The 20,414-nt window shown below is 40.5% G+C and overlaps 1 protein-coding gene across 15 annotated transcripts in view; it reads right to left on the reverse strand.

Annotated features, from left to right (window-relative positions):
- LOC143672863 (uncharacterized) overlaps positions 1 to 18,654 on the reverse strand; it is a 43,444-nt gene extending 24,790 nt beyond the window's left edge. For 4 of the 15 annotated variants that reach the window (XM_077147337.1, XM_077147330.1, XM_077147329.1 and 1 more), the window contains exons 1-4: positions 15,412 to 16,683; positions 8,323 to 13,468; positions 6,718 to 6,848; positions 784 to 907 (exon numbers count right to left, since the gene is read on the reverse strand). In XM_077147337.1, coding sequence (XP_077003452.1) covers positions 784 to 907; positions 6,718 to 6,834 — 241 coding nt within the window. In that variant the 5' untranslated portion in view covers positions 6,835 to 6,848; positions 8,323 to 13,468; positions 15,412 to 16,683. The other 11 variants (XR_013170071.1, XR_013170072.1, XM_077147328.1 and 8 more) reach the window with 10 other exon arrangements.
- Between the last annotated feature and the right edge of the window lie 1,760 nt (positions 18,655 to 20,414).

The following is a 20,414-nucleotide window of genomic DNA, read 5'->3' on the forward strand; positions in this document are numbered from 1 at the left end:
TCATCTCATCTCTTGTAGCATTTCACTGTGATTTTATTTTGCATTTACCTCAAAAATAATGAAGGTGAACACATTTGCAAGGCCTTCCCAATATCTTTTAATGTTTCTATTCATACCCTTCTTCTCAGTTTTCAATTGGACTGCTTGCTTATTCTCACATTCACTTACAGAAGCTTTTCATATTTTCAGGATGCTTATCTTTTCTAGGTTTCTTGAAATATATATATATGTATTTCTGCTACTATTTCAACAATAGTAAAGTTTATCAATCTTTTCCTTTTGTGGGCCTTCTAAAATTAATCTTGGGAAACAAAGGTGTTTACCTCTCAGCTGACCTTCCAGGATCTAATTACCTCTGCAGGATTCTGCCTGCCAAAACTCAGAAACTCTCCTGGGTAGCTATGGTTGAAGAACTACTCCTCTAAGAAGTAAGGCTCTTTTCCTTGTCCAACTTGAAGAACACCTCTGGTCTGAAAATGCAAAGCCCTTTAAATTGGAAAAATTGAATGCTTAGGCACACACATGAGCTTTTTGTGTCTGGCACCTTTTTCCAAAAGAGGAAGAAGACAAAGTTTCAGAGGTATCTCGAAGGTGCTGTGTTGAACAATTATGTCTTTCAAACATTCTTTCTAGAACTCATAAGGATTCAGTTACTTTGGAACCCAAAATGAAAAAAGCTGAGTATCATTAAAGAATAAATAAAGTGTTCATGTGTAATGGCAACATTAAAAAGGAAATGCCTCTATAGAGAGGTACACAAGTAAGTCATACAAACATGCTCACCCTTGGAGATGAGGCGGATGTATTTCTCCAGCTTCACATCTTTTACAGGTTCTTCTGAGCAGGCCCAGGTGCTGCACTCCTCCTGGGTGAGCTCCACAGCCACGTCCCTGAGTGACACTGAGGCCTGGAACAAGACATATCTGTTCATGTTGAAGGAGTCACAAGTAGGTTATTTCACAGAAAATATATAAGAAATATTATTAGGATGTTTATCGTAAAAACCTTAAAGGAAATGATTATAAAGAATGCTTCCCTGGACTTAATTTTCTCATATGCTTTGATGGTATTCAATTCATAAAAATCTTTATAACATATAATTAATGTATATATATTTATGAGTTATAAAAATGTACTGTCAACAAATATGTTAGAAAAGCTGTTGCTTTTTACAACTATTTTTTATAGCTTGTAAAAAATACAAATACACTTCTTACAACTTTCATTACACATCAAATAGACTACCCTCAGCATACTCTAGGTCAACGGTCAGCAAACGATGTTCCAATTTCAGTTGGACTGAGTTTTTACAAATAAATTTTTATTGGAATGCTGCAATGCTCAATCATTTACATATTGACTGTGGTTGCTTCTGGGTAGGTTAGGCGAAGACCAGTCACTGCCTAAATCCACTCAGACCTATTGCTTACTGCTATACCATATTTACAAACTGACTGTGGAGCTGAACGCTCAGAGATCTTAAAACTCTCACAGCTGCAAATAATTTCTAACTGACCCTTCATAGAAAAAAATGTCCCAATTCCTGGACTACATAGCCAATTAAAAGAAGGACTGTCTGACTATATGAAAATAACAAAGAAAGTACATTTTATTGAGAGAGATATGTAGACAAAGCAAAAAGGATAAAATAATACACATTCTGTGAACACTGACCAAATGAAAGTTGATGTGGTTATATTAATACCAAAAGAAGTAGATTTTGAGGTAAGAAAGAATTATGAAAGATAAAAAGAACAGTTTAAAATGATGAAATAGTCTTACAAACCAGAAGACAGACACCTGTTTTGCATGCACCTACTCCAAATATGCAAAGAGAAATTGACAGGAATGAGATACTACAGTCCAAAGGCCAAATCTGGCCTATCATGTGTTTTCATAGTTAAAATTCTATTGGACACAGCCACATTCACTCCTTTAGTATCATCTTAGCTGCTATAGTGCTATAAATGCAGAGTTCAGTAACTGCAACAAAGAGTATGGCTTACAAAGCCAACCATCAGAGATTCACGGGAAAAATCTGCTCACCACCATGGTAAAAGATTTAAATTACATAATAAACCATGCTGATGGAAATTAAATGGACTAACCACTACATAAGATGTTATTTTCTGGTGCATTTTTCTTATTTTACAAACAGAACATTAGCCTCAACAAATTACAAAAAATAAAATCAAACAGTGGGCATTTGTGTTTTAGATCAATTACAGAAACCTGAAAAGGGTAAAACAGCTTCACCACAAGAAAAAAACTGCTGGGAAACCTGAAAATCAGTTTTCTTGAACCCATCATGGAACTGAAATTGCAGAGTAAACACCAATCTGGAATAGGCAGAGGCAGGCCACTGAAGAGTGCAAAAGGGTCTGCTCAGTTTGTGATTTGAAGGAGATGCCACCAGAATCCCTATAAACCAGTAAGAAGATAAAATGAGACAGTCAGAGTCTCCCTCTTGTTTGCAAAGGCATGGGGTAAACACGGCCAGGGTGCCTCTCTCCTCTAGAAGGGCCCGTGGCAAGCACAGCATCATCAGCTATCTTATTCTCCTGGCTTCCTGTTTCAGGAAGCTCCCTGGGAGGCATGTTCCTTCTTCATCTCCAAAGGTCGCTGACGGCCGGACTCTGCTCTTTGTGGCCATGTCTTTCTTCTCTGTACTCTGTGAATCTTTCATTCTCCAAAATGCTTCCTCTTTCACAGGTGTCCAGAAACTTACCAAGACACACCCAAATGGCTGGAGACATGTCGTCACCTAATCCAGCTTGACAACCACTCTTGATTACATCACACCTCCAGGGAGATGATCTCATTACACTTTCAAACATACAGGATGCACAGGGGTGATTCTGCCCTTATGAAATAGGATTCAAATTAGGACACAGCTGCTCTCGGGGACATGCATCCTTTCAAATCGGCATATTCCACCGTTTGGACACAAAAAAGGAAATCTTTTTCCCATGCACCAAATAAATGCATTCCATAACAATGTCAGAGGACCTTAAACCATTTCAGTAGCAAAAGACATGAAATACAAAGTGAGAAATGGACAAACTCCTATGAAAGTTACTTGTGGGCCCGGTCTTTCTAAGGCAAAATGAACCTCTGGCTTTAGACCTGTAAAAACCCAACACAAATCATTTGCTGCCAACATACAAAGGAGGAACAGTCATCAGACACACATATGCATTCCCATAGGGTGAAGGGAACCCAGGGGACACAGGACCCAGGAGCAAAGTCCATTAGATTTCAAAGTCGGAAAGCCATTCATCCTTGGGGTTTCTGAAAGCAGCAGTCCCACCCATTCCAAAGGCCTATGCCTCTCTCCAAAGGCAACTTTAGGGAACACTGGGGAGAACACCTTTTTCTTGGCACCACCCTCTCCCAGCATGGGGACTGCACCCGGGCTCTCTGCCATCTCCATGGCACATGCTCAACCCTACCATGTGGTGGCAGCCAGGCTCTCCCCAAACCCCAGGGAATGGGCTTCACTCTAGGCAAGGCCTGAGGTCAAATGATTCTGCCCTGCAACAAAGTGGAAGGCCCACCCTCAGCCTGTGGGGCAAACTCACCCTCTCTACTGGCTTGGCTGGGTCTGTACTCCTGGCCCGAGGTGTCTCGACTTCAGACCTATGCCTCCACGGTTTTGCCTCTGAAGTTACTTTTCTGCCAGCGGGTCCCTCCTCTGAACCGCACAGTCCAGACTAACACTGGCTCACTTTCTACAGGTCCAGGTAGCACTCTCATTGGCTTTCTAGGCAAGGGCCTTGGATCATGCCCATCAGACATAAGGAATTTCCACAAATCCTTCCTGGATAACTCCATGTCCGATCCTGGCTTTCTCTGAAAAGACTGACTGGTTCCATTCTCACATGGAGCACTGTTCTCTGGGATCTCCCTGCCAGGAAGCCCAGAATTTGCTACAACGTCAACTTCTGGTTTCTTCCTACCCAAGAGTTCAGGTCTCAGCTTCTCTCTCTCTGGTCGCAGTTCATGACAAGCTGTGAGGGGAAACCAGGCTGCACTTTCCACATTGAATTTGGAGAGGTCTTCTGCTAACTATCCAAGTGCATGGCATTGAAAATCTACCCAAGACAAAGCCACTACTCCATTTGGCCCGATGATCTGCTCTTTGAAAACAAAGATGGCCTTCCTTCCAGTTTGCAAAAACATATGCCTCATTTCAGTCGACCTTGTCAGAGGGATCTTTAGAGTCCACATTTCTAACAGTCTCTTCACAGCATTCTAGGCCTTCTTGTAAAAGGTTAGCACAATTCTCCCAGATTCTTCCCCTGATCCATTTAAAAAGCTGTTCCAACATCTTTGGTATTTGCAAATGGCAGCAGCAGCACCCCACTCTCTGGTACCAACATCTGTTTTAGTTTGCTAGCTGCAGGAATGCTATATACCAGAAATGGAATGGCTTTTAAAAAGGCAAATTTAATAACTTGCTAGTTTTAAGGCCCAGAAAAATGTCCCAATTCAAACAAGTCTACAGAACTTCCATTCTACGTCATCCAGCTAAAGATACCTTGGTTCAAGGAGGCCGATGAAGTTCAGGGTTCTCTCTCAAGTTAGAAGGCACATGGTGAACACAGTTTCTCTCTCATCTGCAAAGGCACATGGTGAACACAGTCAGGGCGCCTCTCTCATCGGAAAGGGCACATGGCGAGCACGGCCTCATCTACTACTTTCTTCTCCTGCCTTCCTGTTTCAGGAAGCTCCCTGGGAGGCATGTTCCTTCTTCATCTCAAAGGTCGCTGGCTGGTGGATGCTGCTTTTCATGGCCATGTCATTATGCTCTGCTCTCCATGCATCGTTCATTCTCCAAAATCTTTCCTCTCTTGCAGGACTCCAGAAACTTACCAAGAGCCACTGAAATAGCTGGAGACATGTCATCACCTAATCCGGAATAACAACCACTCTTCATTGAATTACATCTCCAGGCAGAGGACCTGATTACCGTTTCAAACTTACAGCATTGGGTAGGGATTATTCTGCTGTATGAAACAGGACTTAAAATTAGAACACAGCTTTTCTAGGGGACATACATCATTTCAAATCAGCACATTCCACCGCCTGGACCCTAACAAGGACATGTTTTCCTCATATACAAAATACATTCATTTCATAACAATATCAGGGAAATGTAAACCATTTCGATAGCAACAGACATGAATTACAAAGTCAGAAGCAAACAAACTCCTATCAAAGTGAGTTATGGCACGGTCTCTCAAAGGCAAAATTACCCTGTGGCTTCAGACCTGTAAAAACCCAAGACAAGGCATTTGCTGCCAATTTACAAAGGAGGAACAATCATGGGATACACCTATACATTCCCATAGGGTGGAGGGAACACAGGGGACACAGGACCCAAGTGGTTTTGAAAACCTGCAGGGCCAAGTCCACTAGACTTCAAAGTCTGAGAGTCATTCCTCCTGGGGGCTTCTGAAAGCAGCAGTCCCACCCATTCCAAAGGCCTATGCAGAGTCTGCCTCTCTCCAAATGCAACCATGGGGGACACTGGGGAGAACACTTTTCCTTGGGACCACCCACTCCCAGCATGGCGGCTGTACCCAGGCTCCCTGATGTCTCTGCAGAACATGCTCACCCCACCATGTGGTGGCAGCCAGGCTCCCAAACCACAGGGAATGTGCTCCACTCTCTGCAAGGCCTGAGGTGGAATGACGCTTCCACTGCCACCAGGTGGAAGGCCCATCCTCAGCCTTTGGAGCAAACTCACCTTCTCTATGGGCTTGGGTGTGTCAGCTCTCCTGGCCCAAGGTTTCCTGACTTCAGACCTCAGCCTCCATGCTTTTTGCCTCTGAAGTCAGTTTTCTTTCATGCTGTACTTCTCTGAACCCCCCAGTCCAGACTGACAGTGGCTCCCTTTCTACAGGTCCCACAGCCCTCTCATTGACTTTCTAGGCAGTAGCCTTGGATCATACCCATTAGGCATAAGGCTTTTCCACAAACCCTCCCTGGAGAACTCCGGGTCTGATCCTGGCTTTCTCTGAAAAGACTGACTGGTTCCATCCAGTCAGGGAGCACTATTCTCTGGTCTCCCTTCCTGGAAGCCCATCATTTTCCAGAACACCCACTTCTGGTTTCTTCCTACCCAAGAGTTCAGGCCTCAGCTTATCTCTCTCCGGTCTCATCTGACAATAATGTGAGGAGAAACCAGGCTGCACTTTTGACATTTCATTGGAAGATCTCTCAAGCTGAATATTCAAGTTCATGGCATTTGAAATCTACCTTCCAGGCAAAGCCACTAGTCCATTCCGCCCGACCAAATGCTATTTGAAAACAAGGATGCCTTTCTTCCCATTTGCAATCACACATGCCTCTTTTCTGTCTATGGCCTCATCACAGGCATCTTTAGAAGCCACATTTCTACCAACAGTTTCTTCAAAGCATTCTAGGCTTTCTCTATCAAGCTTCTCACAATTAGCCCATATCCTTCCCTCATCCATTTCAAAAGCCATTCCAACATCTTTGGTGTTTGCAACTGCAGCAGCAGCACCCCACTCTCCAGTACCAAATCAGTTCTGGTTTGCTAGCTGCAGCAATGCAATACACACCAGAAATGGAATGGTTTTTCAAAAGGGAATTTAATAAGTTGCTAGTTTACAGTTCTAAGGCTGAGAAAATGACCCAATTAAAACAACTCTATAGAAATTTCACTCTAAGGCAACCAGGGATAGATACCTTGTGGATCAAGAAGGCCATGAAGTTCAGGGTTTTTCTCTCAAGTGAGAAGGCACATGGTGAACACAGGCAGACATTCTCTTCGTCTGCAGAGGCACATGGTGAACACACGGTCATGGTGCCTCTCTCATCTGGAAGGAAACACGGTGAGCAGGTTCATCTGCTAGCTTTTTCTCCTGGCTTCCTGTTTCAGGAAGCTTCCTGGGAGGCATGTTCCTTCTTCATCTCTAAATGTCGCTGGCTGGTGGACTCTGCTTCTCGTGGCCAGGTCATTCTGCTCTGCTCTCTGTGTCTCTCATTCTCCAAAATGCTTCCTCTTTTACAGGACTCCAGAACCATACCAAGACCCACTGAAGTGACTGGAGTCATGTCCCACCTAATCGAGCATAACAAAAGCTCTAGATTAAATCACACCTGCAGGGAGATGATCTGATTCCAGTTTGAAACAGTATTGGATAGGGATTATTATGCCTTTTTGAAATGGGATTTAAATTAGAACAAAGCTTGTCTAGGGACATGCATCCCTTCATATCAGCACACTTCACCTTTTGGACCCTAAAAAAGACCTGTTTTTCCTATGTGCAAAATACATTCATTCCATAACAGTATCAGGGAACCTTAAACCACTTTGCTAGCAACAGACATGAAATACAAAGTTAGAAATGAACAAATTCTTTCAAAGTTCATTATGGCATGGTGTCTGAAAGACTTTGGATCTCTAAAACCCAAGACATGTCATTTGCTGCCAACATACGAAGGAGGAACAGTTCTGGGATACCCATATGCAGTTCAATAGGGTGGAGGGAACACAGGGGACACAGGACCCAAGCAGATTCGAAAACCTGCAGGACAAAATCCATTGGCTTTCATAGTCCGAGAGTCACTCATCCTTGGGGCTTCTGAAAGCAGCAGGCCCTTCCGTAACATAGGCCTCTATAGAGGCCTGCCTTGCACAAAAGGGAGTCTTGTGGGACACTGGGGAGAACACATTTTTCTTGGCACCACCCTCTCCCAGCATGGGGACAGCACCCAGGCTCTGTGCCATCTCTGCAGCACATGCTCACCCCACCAACTGAATGGCAGCCAGGCTGTCCCCAAACCCCAGGGAATTTGCTCCACTCTCTGCAAGAACTGAGCCAGAAAGATGCTTAATGAGAGAAAATTTCTTAATCCTGTTGTTATAATGGGTGCTGTTTTTCAAGAGGCCTTTTAGATAAGACATTTCAGTTGACTTACTGAGACAGACTGAACACCACTGTGCTCTACTCCTCACAATGTTCTAAGTGATCCTGGAAAAACCACTAATTTGACATCCAATATTTTATTAAGCTTTCAAGTGTTAGAAATAAAATTTCCTACCTGTACTATTTTTTTATATTATATATTCAGGATAAAGGGAGCCTCAGAGAACTTAGAAGCACCCTGTGGTGACTGATATGGTGTGAGAACTACTGAGAATCTAGAAATAGTGAGGGAAGAATGAAGAAAATGAGAGACCCTTGAAGGAGGGGTGGAGGCAGGATATACTCCAGCTGGGTCTGTCCTCCCTTCAGATCATGTCTCTAAGCCCTCCAGCGATGTGACGGCTCCTGTGTAGTCACTCACCCTTTCAACGTAGGTCACCATGTTCTGCAGCTTGGTCCACAATGTCCACTGTCACGTAGACTGTGGTGGCTTCTGGATGTGGCAACATCCCCATCTGACCCACTCAGGACAGGGGGAGCCAAAACTGCTTCTGGTGGTACAACTCAGCACCTACTCCTCTATGGGCTCTTCTGTCCCTGCTCTGCAGCTCTGGCCAGAGAGGCTGTTCTTTCATGCAGGCCTCCTTTCATGGGGCTTTGTCCTTTGTGCCCGACAAACACTGTTTCATTCCAGAAAGGCTGGGACCTAGGACTAGAGAAAAATTCATGTCAGTTAAAACCCTCATCTAGAGTAGGCTTTCTCAAAATCAGCATAACTGACATTCTGTGCTGGATAATTGAGCGGACTTGGGCACTATGAAATGTTCCGTAACATCTCTGGCCTCTTCCCAATAGACGCCAGTAGCAGATTCCTTCCCAGTTGTGACAATCAAAAATTTCTCCATACATTACAAAATGGACCCTTGGGAGCAAAACTGTCTCCCTCCCAAGTTGAAAACTACTGATGTAGGTAGGGCCTTAAATCTGACTCTTAGAGTTCTGAATAACTGCTTTCCATATCTTTGGCCACTAGCCACATGTGGCCAAAGCTCTTGAAAGTGACTAGGCTGTAACATGTTGAAATATTTTGGGTGTTTTGGGTTAAACACAATGGATTCTTAAAATCAATTTCACTATTTCTTTTTACATTTTAATGTTACTAGGAGAAAATTTAAAACCATGCATGTGGTCCCCTTCCCTGTCTGTCAGACAAGCTCCACTAGAATACCAGGCTGTGTCTACTGAAAACAGTCCTGATGGAGCAGGAAGGTAAGAGCCTCAGTCGGGCCCAAGGTCTTTGAAGAGATGCCAGAATTCACAGCATAAATCCACCTGGCAGAGGGTCCTGTGTCCACATTCACTTCACCATCATAGTCTTGGGAATCCACGGACAAGTCACTGTAATACTGGGTTTTAGGCACAAAGGCTATTAGGACAGCCTGATTTGGGGAAGTATATCTCCATTTCCAGCGTAGCTCATCTGCCTCCTGTAACCTTGGTTATATCACCTTTAAACTGTTCTGCTTTTTGAAAATATGGTTATACCTATTAATAGGGCATTTGTAAGGATTAAATGAAATACTAAATAAAAAGAACAAAGTGTCTTCTGAATACGACAGAAGCCAATATTTACACATTACTTATTAAGTGGCTTTGGCTGGATGATGTACAGGTGACGCCATTGCTCTGAGAATACACCTGGAGGCAGTTTTACTGACACCCTCATTTTCAGATGAGGAACCCGCCTGTCCTTCCTGTGAAAGTGCTGGAATTTACCAGGGTCTCTTTGGCTTTAGAACTAACTCTTTTGTGCCCACACCATGCTCTTTACAAACCCCTGTGTCTTACCACCATAGCAGGGGCTCTTCCCAGTCTGGACTGCAGCCTGCAATGGGCCCAGAGTTTCCATGCCTGGACCTGCCCCGAACACTGGCTCCAGTACAGGACACCACTACCCTGGAGCTCTGAGTCCTAATCGGAAGCCTTCTCCTCTACTAGTCCTGAGGTTGCACAGGATGCCACCCTGAGCACCTCCCTTGACAGGTGGAATCTAGTCCCCATGGATCTGCAGGGGCCGGAACAGCAAGGTGTGGACTGTGGGTCCAGAGAGCACCCAGCCCCTCTACCATAAATGGCACAAGAAATCATGAATGAGTCTTGACTGCACTTCCCTAAAACACACCATGCCCGAAGCCACTAATTTTTTGTTTCTGTTTTGGAAGCATTGTGGAATTATAAGATGTTATTTCCACTCTACTACCTGGATCCTCAAGGTTTATAGGTTAGAATTTATGACATAACAGCAAATGAACAGGGTCTTGGGTAGAGAAAACAAAAGCTATGGAAGACATATGGAAATACCTGGGGAAACGTATGGATGTACTAATATCAGAAATTAAAAGGAAAATAATTGTTGCTCTTGTTAATTGTGATCATGAAGCTAAGTTTACTTACTTTTTTTAGAGATACATATGAAAGTGTTAAGGCTTGTGTTACATATGTGTAATTTCCTTAAAATATTTCAGCAAAACCCAATTAGAAAATTATAGCAAAATGTTAACAATTCCTACATTAATGAAATCAGTATACTTGACAATTTTCTACTATTTTGAAGAAAAATGATTCTCTGAGCTTATTTCTAGAAACAGGAAATCCAAGCATGCTGTTCTAATATGTAAATTATGTTCTTGTAGCGTGAAACATTTTTCAATTTGTTAATGCCCCCAACATGCAATATACCAGAAATGGGTTGTCTTCTATAAAGGGGATTTATTAAGTTACAAGTTTATAGTTCTAAGGTGATAAAAATGTCTAAGCTAAGGCTTCCTGAGAATTAAGAAAGACTAATGACATCCAGAACACCTCTGTCATCTGGGAAGACAAGTGGCTGGCATCTGCTGATTCTTTTGCTCTTGGATCCATACAGCTTCTCTGGGGGCATTTCCCTTCTTCATCACTAGATGTGTAACTCTCTGCCAGCTTTGGTTCTTGTATAACTTCTGTGAGGTCTCTCAGTTCCTGGTGTCTCCTGGGCTTCTGCATTTCCAAACATCTGTGTCTCTGTTGGCTCTGAAGCAAATGTGCTTTCTCTACAATACTCCCCTTTTAAAGGACTTCAGTAAAGTAATCAGGACCCATTCAAATGGGTGCAGTCATATCTCCATCTGATCCAAAGGTCTCACCCACAGTTGGGTGTATCACATCTTCATGGAAGTAATATAATCGAAAGGTCACACCCAGAATTGAGTGGGTCTGTGCTGGTTTGAAATCATTTATGTACCCTAGAAAAGCCATGTTTTAATCCTTATCATATTTGGGGAAGCAACGGTTTCTCCTAATCCCTATTCAGTACTATAGGTTGCAAACTTCATTAGGTTATCCCCACAGAGATAGCAATGTTTCTTAGTTTTCTATGTGCAGGTTTTTTACACCCCTCATTAAAATTACTCCTAGACATTGATTCTTTTAGATGCTATTGTGAATGGAATGTTTTTATCTAATTACTTCTCAGATAGCTCATTACTAGTTCTAGAAATAAAACGGATTTTTGTTGATCTTGTATCCCACCACTTTGTGGAATTCATTTATTAGCTCCAATAGCACTGTCAAAATTTTTTCAGGATTTTCCTAATACAGAATCACGGTGTCTGCCAATAACGAGAGTTTTACTTCTCCCTTCCCAATTTGAATGCTTTTTATTTCTTGTCTAATTGCTGTAGCTAAAACTTCTAGCACAATGTTAAATAAAATGATAACAGTGGGCATCCTTGTCTCATTCCTGATCTTAGGGGGAAGGCGTTCAGTCTTTCACCATTTCATACAATGTTAGCTTTATCATGTTGTCATGTTGAGGAAGTTTCCTTAGATTCTTACATTTGGAAATGTTTCTATCAAGAAAGGATGCAGAGTTTTGTTGAATGTCTTTCTCTGTGTCAACTGAGATATGTTTTGTATTACATTGCTTGATTTTCTTATTTTGAACCAACTTTGCATACCTAGAACAAAACCCACTTGGTCACAGTGTATAATTTTTTTAGTGTGCTGTTGGATTCTATTCCAGCATCACTTTTTCATTAGACTATATCTTCTTCAGCTAATTGCCTTGGTATCTGTGCTGGTCTGAAATTCTTGCATACCCTAAAAAAGCCATGCTCTTTAATCCTCATTCAATATTGCTGGGTGGGATCTTTTTATTCTTTCCATAGAGATGTGACCCACCCAATAGTGGATGGTAACTTTTTTTAACTTTTTGACTGTACAGTATAATATATAAACAAAGCAAAGAAATGAAAAGCAATAGTTTTCAAAGCACTCCTCAACAAGAAGTTACAGGACAGATCCCAGAGTTTGTCATGTGACACCCCACGATCCTTCAGATTTTTCCTTCTAGTTGCTCCAGAATATAGGAGGCTAGAAGGCTTAAATACTTTTTATCACCACAATCGACTTTTTTTCTTGCTTTTTTTGCAAAAAATAACATATATACAAAAAAGCAATAAATTTCAAAGCACAGCACCATGATTAGTTGTATAATTCAGAGTTCTTTAAAAGTGGAAAGATTTTGGAGAAACCTAAGATGTAGAGATGCTTGGGAATACATGCAAAGGGTGTCATTTTATCAAATATTTTTTTCTATCACATAAGTTATAATTCTTCTGATCACTAACTACAAAGTAACTCAAAAGCCATTTCTACATATTTATAGATTTGCTAGGACCCTGTGCTGGTTTGAAAGGATTATGTACCCTAGAAAAGCCATGTGTTACTACTGAGCCATCTTACAGAGGCAGCCTTTTCTTTTAATCCCTATTCAGCACTTCACATTGGTAAATTGATTAGATTATCTCCATGGAGATGTGGCACGCCCAAAAGGAGGTATTAACTTTTTGATTAGATGAAGATATGACTCCATCCATTCCAAGTGGGTCTTGATTAGTTTACTTGAATCTTGAAATGAGGAAACACTTTGGGGAGAGCTTCAGAGTCCTGAGAAAGCCGTGAGAGCTACAAGACCCATGCAGCCAGAGATTTTTGAAGATGAAGAAGGAAAATGCCCTAGGGGAGCTTCATAAAACAAGAGGCCTGGAAAGAAAGCTAGCAGATGATACCATATTCACCATGTGCCTTTGAGCCGACAGAGAACCCTGAACATCACTGGCCTTCTTGAACCAAGGTATCTTTCCCGAATGCCTTAGATTAGACATTTCTATAGCTTTGTTTTAATTTGGACATTTTCACAGTCTTAGAACTGTAAACTATCAACTTATTAAATTCCTCTTTTAAAAGCTTTTCCATTTCTGGTATATTGCATTCCAGCAGCCAGCAAACTAGAACAGATTTTGGTACTGACAGGTGCTGCTGCAGTTTGCAAATACCAAACATGTTGGACAGCATTTTAAATGGATAAGGGGAAAAATTTGGAGGGGTTGTGTGGAGCCTTGATGCTTACAGAAGGTGGAGGTGAGAAAAAGGTAGTCAACTCAACGTCCCCCGAGGTCGCATTTGGAAAGAGGCCGGCCGCTACATAGGTCCTTGGAAAGGGTGGGACTGATGCTTTCTTAAAGGCCCTGAAAATAAATGACTCTCAGAGTTTGAAATCTAATGGAGTTTGCCCTGTGGTTTTCAAAACTGCTTGGGTCCGGTGACACCTGTGTTCCTTCCAGCTTCTCCTTATGGAAATGGGAATATGTATTCTATGACTGTCCCTCCTTTGTTCAATGGCAGCAGACAACTGTTCTGAGTTTTACAGGTCCAGAGCCAGAAGAGAATTTTGCCTTAGGAAAGACCATGCATGTAGCTGACTTTGTACTGGTTTAATCCTCTATTGTATTTCTATTGTTACTAAAATGCTTTAAGGCCTTTGTGATATGGGAGTGAACGTATTTTGTATATAGGTAAAACATGTCTTTTTTAGGGTCTAGAAGGAGCAATGTGCCAGTTTGAAAGACTATATACCCTAGAAAAGTCATATTTTAATCATAATCAAAACTTTTGGGAGCAACCACTTCTTTTAATCCCTATTCAATAATGTAAGTTGGAATCTTTTGAATAGATTAGCTCCATGGATATGTGACTCACCCAACTGTGAGTATTAACTTTTTGATTAGGTGGTGATGTGACTCCACCCATTCCAAGTGGGTCTTGATTAGTTTACTGGAATCCTTTAAATGAGGAAACATTTTAGAGAGAGCTTCAGAGTCTTAAGAGAACCATGACAGACCTTTGGAGATGAAGAGAAAAAACTCCCTAGGGAGAGATTCATAAACAAGAAGACTGGAGAGAAAGCTAGGAGATGTCGCTATGTTTGCCATGTGTCTTTCCAGTTGAGAGAGAAATCCTGAACTTCATCGGCCTTTCTTGAGTGAAGGTAATCTTCGTTGGTGACTTAATTGGGACATTTCTATAGACTTGTTTAATCTGGATGTTTTTACTCCTTTAGAACTGTAAACCTGCAACTTAGAAAATTCCCCTTTTTAAATCCATTCTGTTTCTGGTATATCACATTCCAGCAGCTACTAGCAAACTATAGCGGTAACAGACATAGTTTTTCACCTAACAATATTCATCTGTCAACTGGAGCAGCTCCAACAAAGAAACAGACTAGGTGGCTTAAAACAACAAATTTAATATCTCATAGCCATGGAAGAAACACACTAAATCTCTCCAAAATAGAGTTCAAGTCCTTGGGTAATATTTATTCTTAAACTTGATATCCTATAACTTAAATACTATGATATAAACAATACAACCTATGCCATATGTGCTGGTTTGAAAGGATTTATGTATCCTAGAAAACCCATGTTTTAATCCCAATGCCATTTTGTAAAGGCAACTGTTTCTTCTAATCCTATTCAGTACTGTATGTTGGAAACTTTAATTACATTATCTCTATGGAGATGTGACTCAATCAAGTGTGGGTATTAAACTTGATTAGGTGGACATATGTCTCATTCATTCCAGGTGGGTCTTGATTACTTTACTGAATCCTTTAAAAGAAGAAGCATTGTTAGAAAAGGCTGGAGATTCTGAGAGAACAGAGAATGCCAAAGGACCACGAAGCAGAGAGTCCATCAGCCAGTGACACTTGGAAATGAAGAAGGAAAATGCTCCCGGGGAGCTGGAGAAGAAGCTAGCAGATGACACCATGTTTGCCATGTTCCTTTCCAGATGACAGAGAAACCCTGACCATGTTCGCCATGTGCCTTTCCACTTGAAAGACACCCTGAACTTCACTGGCCTTCTTGAATCAAGGTATCTTTCCCTGAATGCCTCAGATTGGACATTTCTATAGACTTGCTTTAATTTGGACATTTCCATGCCTAAAAACTGTAAACTAGCAACTTATTAAATTTCCCTTTTTAATAGCCATTCTGCTTCTGGTATATTGCATTCTGGCAACTAGCAAACTAGAACACCATGTGATAAGGAGATAAAAGAAGAAAACAAATATACTTGCTTTATGTACAAATACAAACATATCCATAACAAAACAAAGAGAAAATATTCATACCTTCACAGTCTTCATTTCTGTAAGTGGTCATATGATTGTAGTTCGTATTTATCAATACCTTCTTCAACTCCCCATTCCAGGTTCCCTTTACCTTCAGCAAGCACTTCAGCTGATCTTGGTTCTTTGCCTGGTAGGTGACCCAAACCTTCATGCCTGCCTGGATTGTGTTATTGTAGTTTTCCATTAACTTTAATAACAAGGCAGATTAGTACTAAGAGACACCCGACGGAATCTCCTATATTCCAGAAAAACTCTTCTTTACTTCCACTGCATAGTCGCAGTTCTATTTACCCTTGATAGTCAGGATCAATCACCCCAGCCAGTACAGCAATCCTCTCACTTGCCTGTTGATTCAGAAGCATGGAAGCCCAAACTGGCCAGCCAGAAGTTTTAACTTCAAGTTCAATGGAATAACTGCTTTGTTTTCTGGTGGGAGAATCCTCCTTTTGGAACTAACATCTGTAGACCAGCAGAACTTAAGGTTGTAGGGACAGAAAGCAAAACTTTTTTCAGGGGATGGGTAGGGGTAATAGTGAGTGGTAACCCTCCCATTTCTACCCACTGATTCCTGAACCTGTGAATCCTCAGTATGGGAGAAAGAGCACCATAGAGCAGATGGTGATTCAGAGTGCACATAGCCTCCAAGAGAACACTGTCCAATGGTGGACATTATGCACCATAATGGGGTCTTACTGACTTCTCCTCCCATTGGTGGCACCAACGATTGGGGAGAGGGCTTACAGACAAACAACAGAGAGTTTGAACAAACTGTCACTTCATTTAGTCTGGCCTGGCCCTTAAGCAATGTCACAGGAATTGCAGGGTCTGAAATCAACTGTAGCCTGGAACACGGCTCCTAAGGCTCAGGATTCCTTTCATGCACACAAACACATGCATGCATCCACACACTCACACCACCCTTCCTGGAACTGAACATGAACACTTCCATTTCCCCTGGTCCTCCAACTGGAGACTGGTACTTGGAGAGTTTCTGGGAGGTGATCAGGCTCCCCTTCCACTCAGGCCCCCCTGGCCTTTCACAAGTGGGTTGATACCAAACACACCCCAGTACTTACCAGTCAGATGAGCAGTGCTCCCTGGTACCTGGTTCCAGAAACTGTCCCGGATCCATCACTGCTCTGATGGTGACAGGCATCCCACCTGGGGAGGTCAGGAATCTGAAAGACAGGGAAAAGCCCCGTTGCCGGCACTGGATTCCGTCTACTGAAAATTAACAACAACAACAAAAAAAACATAAAAAAAAAACCAGCAATGCATTCTGCAGTTTATAACATATATATAAGTAAAATATGATAAAAAGAACAAAGAATAACAAAGAGAGAAAATGGAAGAAACATGTAAGATTCTTACATGTGACGTGAAAACATTATTTGAAGGTAGACTACGATGAGTTAAAGACTGAAAAAAGAAAAAAAAAGAAGAAATAGGAAAAATAATTAGTAAATATTCCTATAGTACATTCAAACTCAGTCATAACACTAACATTTAAGAAATGAAACAATGGTCTAATCAGTCCAATTAAAAGGCAGAGATTGACAGCAACACCCAACTACATGATGCCTCCAAGACTCCAATAAATGAGGTGTACAAGAAATCCACTTTAAAGATAAAAAACAGAGAAGTTATGTAAAAGTAAAAGGAAAGAAAAACCATGCAAACACAAATAAAAAGAAAGTCTGAATAGTTGTATTAATACCTGACAAAATAAAATTATACTACATACCTCTAATAAAAACTAACATAAAAACTAATGACAGTATCAAGTACTTGCCATGAAAGGGAGTAACTGGACCTCTCATACATTGCTCATAGCAATATAAAATAATGTAGTCATTCTAAAGAATAGCAGGGAATTTCTTGAAAAATTAAACAAACATGTACAATATGGCATAGCAATGACACTCCTGGCTATTTATCCCAGAGAAATGAAAACTTGTATGCAAATGCTTATAGCAGCAATGCATGTAATAGCAAAATAATGAAAAAAAAAACATAATGTCCTTCCACAGATGAATGGCCAAACACTGCTAAAATTCATACAATGAAACCCTGGGTAGCTATAAAAGGACTGAACTATTCACAGAAACTACAACTTTGATGGATCACAAGAGCATTATGCTGAGTGAAAATGCTAATCTCAATACAACATGTGCTGTATGATTCTATTTATATAACATTCTTGAAATAAAAAACTATAGAGGTGAACAACACATCTGTAGTTGCGCAGATTAGGAATGGTCACTGATAGGAGGTACATATGACTATATATAAAGGGGTAGTACGATCAGCTGATAGAATAGTTCTACCTTGACGGAAGTGGTGGTTACATAAAACTACATAAGAGAAAATGGTACAGAACTATTCAAACTCCTCATTTTACAGAGTCTTACTTGTGTTCATATTGTATTATAGTCATAGAGGATGTAACCATTGGGAGACACTTGTTTAAGAAAACAATTTTTGCCAATTCCTGTGAATCTATAATCTCAATATAAACTATTTTTTGAAAAAATATACCCAAAAAACCCAAAAAATCCTGAAAACACTTATTTTTCAATAAGCTATTTAAGAAAATACCCTGGTATTTTCCTGAAACTTTGGGCACTTGTGTGACACCTAAGACTCAGAGTTAGCACTTAAAGTCAGTATCACTCCAAACAGCAACTAATAAAGGAGCCAAAAAAGAAAGCAGACTTTAATTGGAGACACGAACGAAGGTGCTCTGGTTGGGACTAAGGTAAATCATAATACAGGGTAAAGGATGATGATGTCTGTATTTTAAAACTTCACCTTCTGTGTGAGACCAAAGGAAGAGATTTTATTTTGTACAAAACTTACATTCTGTGTAGCACACAACCTGTCTGGCCAGCTCATTTAAACATAAACACATGGAGCCTAGATTGGGAATGAGATCTTGTAATTCTATAAACTTAATAAAATACCCTGATATATTCCAGAGTTAACTAGACATATAATTAAAAAGTAATGCAAAGTCCCTTAAGGGACTGGAGTAAAAAATATGGAACTATTAAATGTTTCCCCCTGGGAAATTACTAACACTCTCTCAAGAATTAGGGACTCCAAAATTGATAGCCCAAATCCTCAATCTGCAGCCTTGCTCCTGTGAAATTTATTTCTGTAACAGGAAATATAAGCCTACCTATAACTATGCCTAAGAGGTTCACTTCCAGAGAATCTCTTCTGTGGCTCAGATATGGCCTCCCTCTTTCTCTAAGCACAACTCTGTAATAAATTCATTATCTTCCCCACGACATGGGACATGACTTTCAGGGGTGTGGGTCTCCCTGGAAATGTGGGCCATGACTCTCAGGGATGAGCCTGGCTGGCATCATGGGACTGACAATGCCTACTTGACCAAAGGGCAGAAAAAACATGCAACACATAAGGTTTCAGTGGCTAAGGGAGTTTAAACAGAGTCAAGAGGCTATTCTGGAGGTTACTGTTATGCAAGCTTCAGCTAGATATTGTAAATTGCCACAGCATGCCAAGCACAACCAACAGTCTTCCTAAAAACCATAAACAATATCCATGGCTCTATCTGAGACACCATAAAATTTTCACTGACTAAGTTCATTTTCCAGAAACTTAAAATACTAGATGGTTCCTATGTCAGAGAAACCCTGAAACCCAGAGGTACCAGTCTCTCAAAGAACACCAACCAGTTGCATCCCCCTATCCCATAACATCAGCACCCCTTTTCAACATGAAGAAGTCAGAATAATCATTGCACAAATATTCCTGAATATTGGGAGAAAGATCAAATCAGAGGGAGGAGTTGTTAGAGAGAAGATAAAATTAACTAATGATTATGACTATTGAATTATTATACTGGTATTTCGTTTTTGTCACTAGTGATTTGGAATAGCTAGTAGGAAATACCTGAAATTGTGGAACTGTAACCCATACCCTACTTTGAAATTTGCCCTGTAACTTCTTGTTAAATTCTGCTTTGAAATATATCAATATCTGCATATGTTATATTTCACAATAAAAATGTTTTTTAAAAAAAACCTGTTCAAAAAGTTTCTTGCCAATTTTGTGCAGTATTTACAAGAGTTAACAAGTAAAGCACTAACAAAATCCATTTTTATTGGTATGGAAAAAATTGGTAAATATTTCATGAAGAATAGATATCTTTAAAATATTCAGGCTTCTCATTCATAAATATGGTGCATGTTCTCATTTCTTAAAAATCTACTTTCATAATATTTTTGTAAGCTTTGGTAGTTTTCATCATATAATTGTATTTTTCTTAAATTAATGCCCAAATTTTGTTGCTGTTCTTGTAAATGGGATTTCTTCCTTTGCATTGTGCAACTGGGTTTTGTCTTTATAAAGAAAGCTATGCCCTTTGTTTATATTTTTTGCATTAGGATATCTTAACTGAACTGTTATTAAATCTGATAGTTGGTCATAAGATTTTCTAGGTAAACAGTCATAGCATATGCAAATACCCTTTAAAAATACAAAAGAGCCACAAACAATAAAAGCTGCTCCACTTTACTCATCAGAACATAAAAGCTTATCAAATTCAGAACATAAAAGATATCATGTTTTTACCACACCTGGCAACAACTCAGAAAATTTGAGAGAACACCCTCTATTTGCAAGGCTGCAGGGAAACAGGCACTCTGATTCTGTTGGTTCTACCTCCAAAATACATCCAGAATCTGACCACTTTGAAGTTTCATAACTGCTAACACCCTTATGAGTATCATTTCTTGCTAGAATTACTAAAATAGCCACCTGCATTGTTCATGTTTCCATTATTGCTATTATATTCTCAAATAGTATCAAAGTTATTCTTTAGAAATAGATGTCAAATCTGTCCTTTTTCACGTTAAAACCCTTTGTTATGACTTAAATAAATGGAGGGAAATACTGTGTTCATGATCTTTAAGACTCAATATGATAAAGATATCATGCAATCAAAATTAAAATCTCAGCAGGCTTTTTCTAAG

This window comes from Tamandua tetradactyla, assembly GCF_023851605.1.
Source record: "Tamandua tetradactyla isolate mTamTet1 chromosome 18 unlocalized genomic scaffold, mTamTet1.pri SUPER_18_unloc_1, whole genome shotgun sequence".
NCBI lineage: Eukaryota > Metazoa > Chordata > Mammalia > Pilosa > Myrmecophagidae > Tamandua > Tamandua tetradactyla.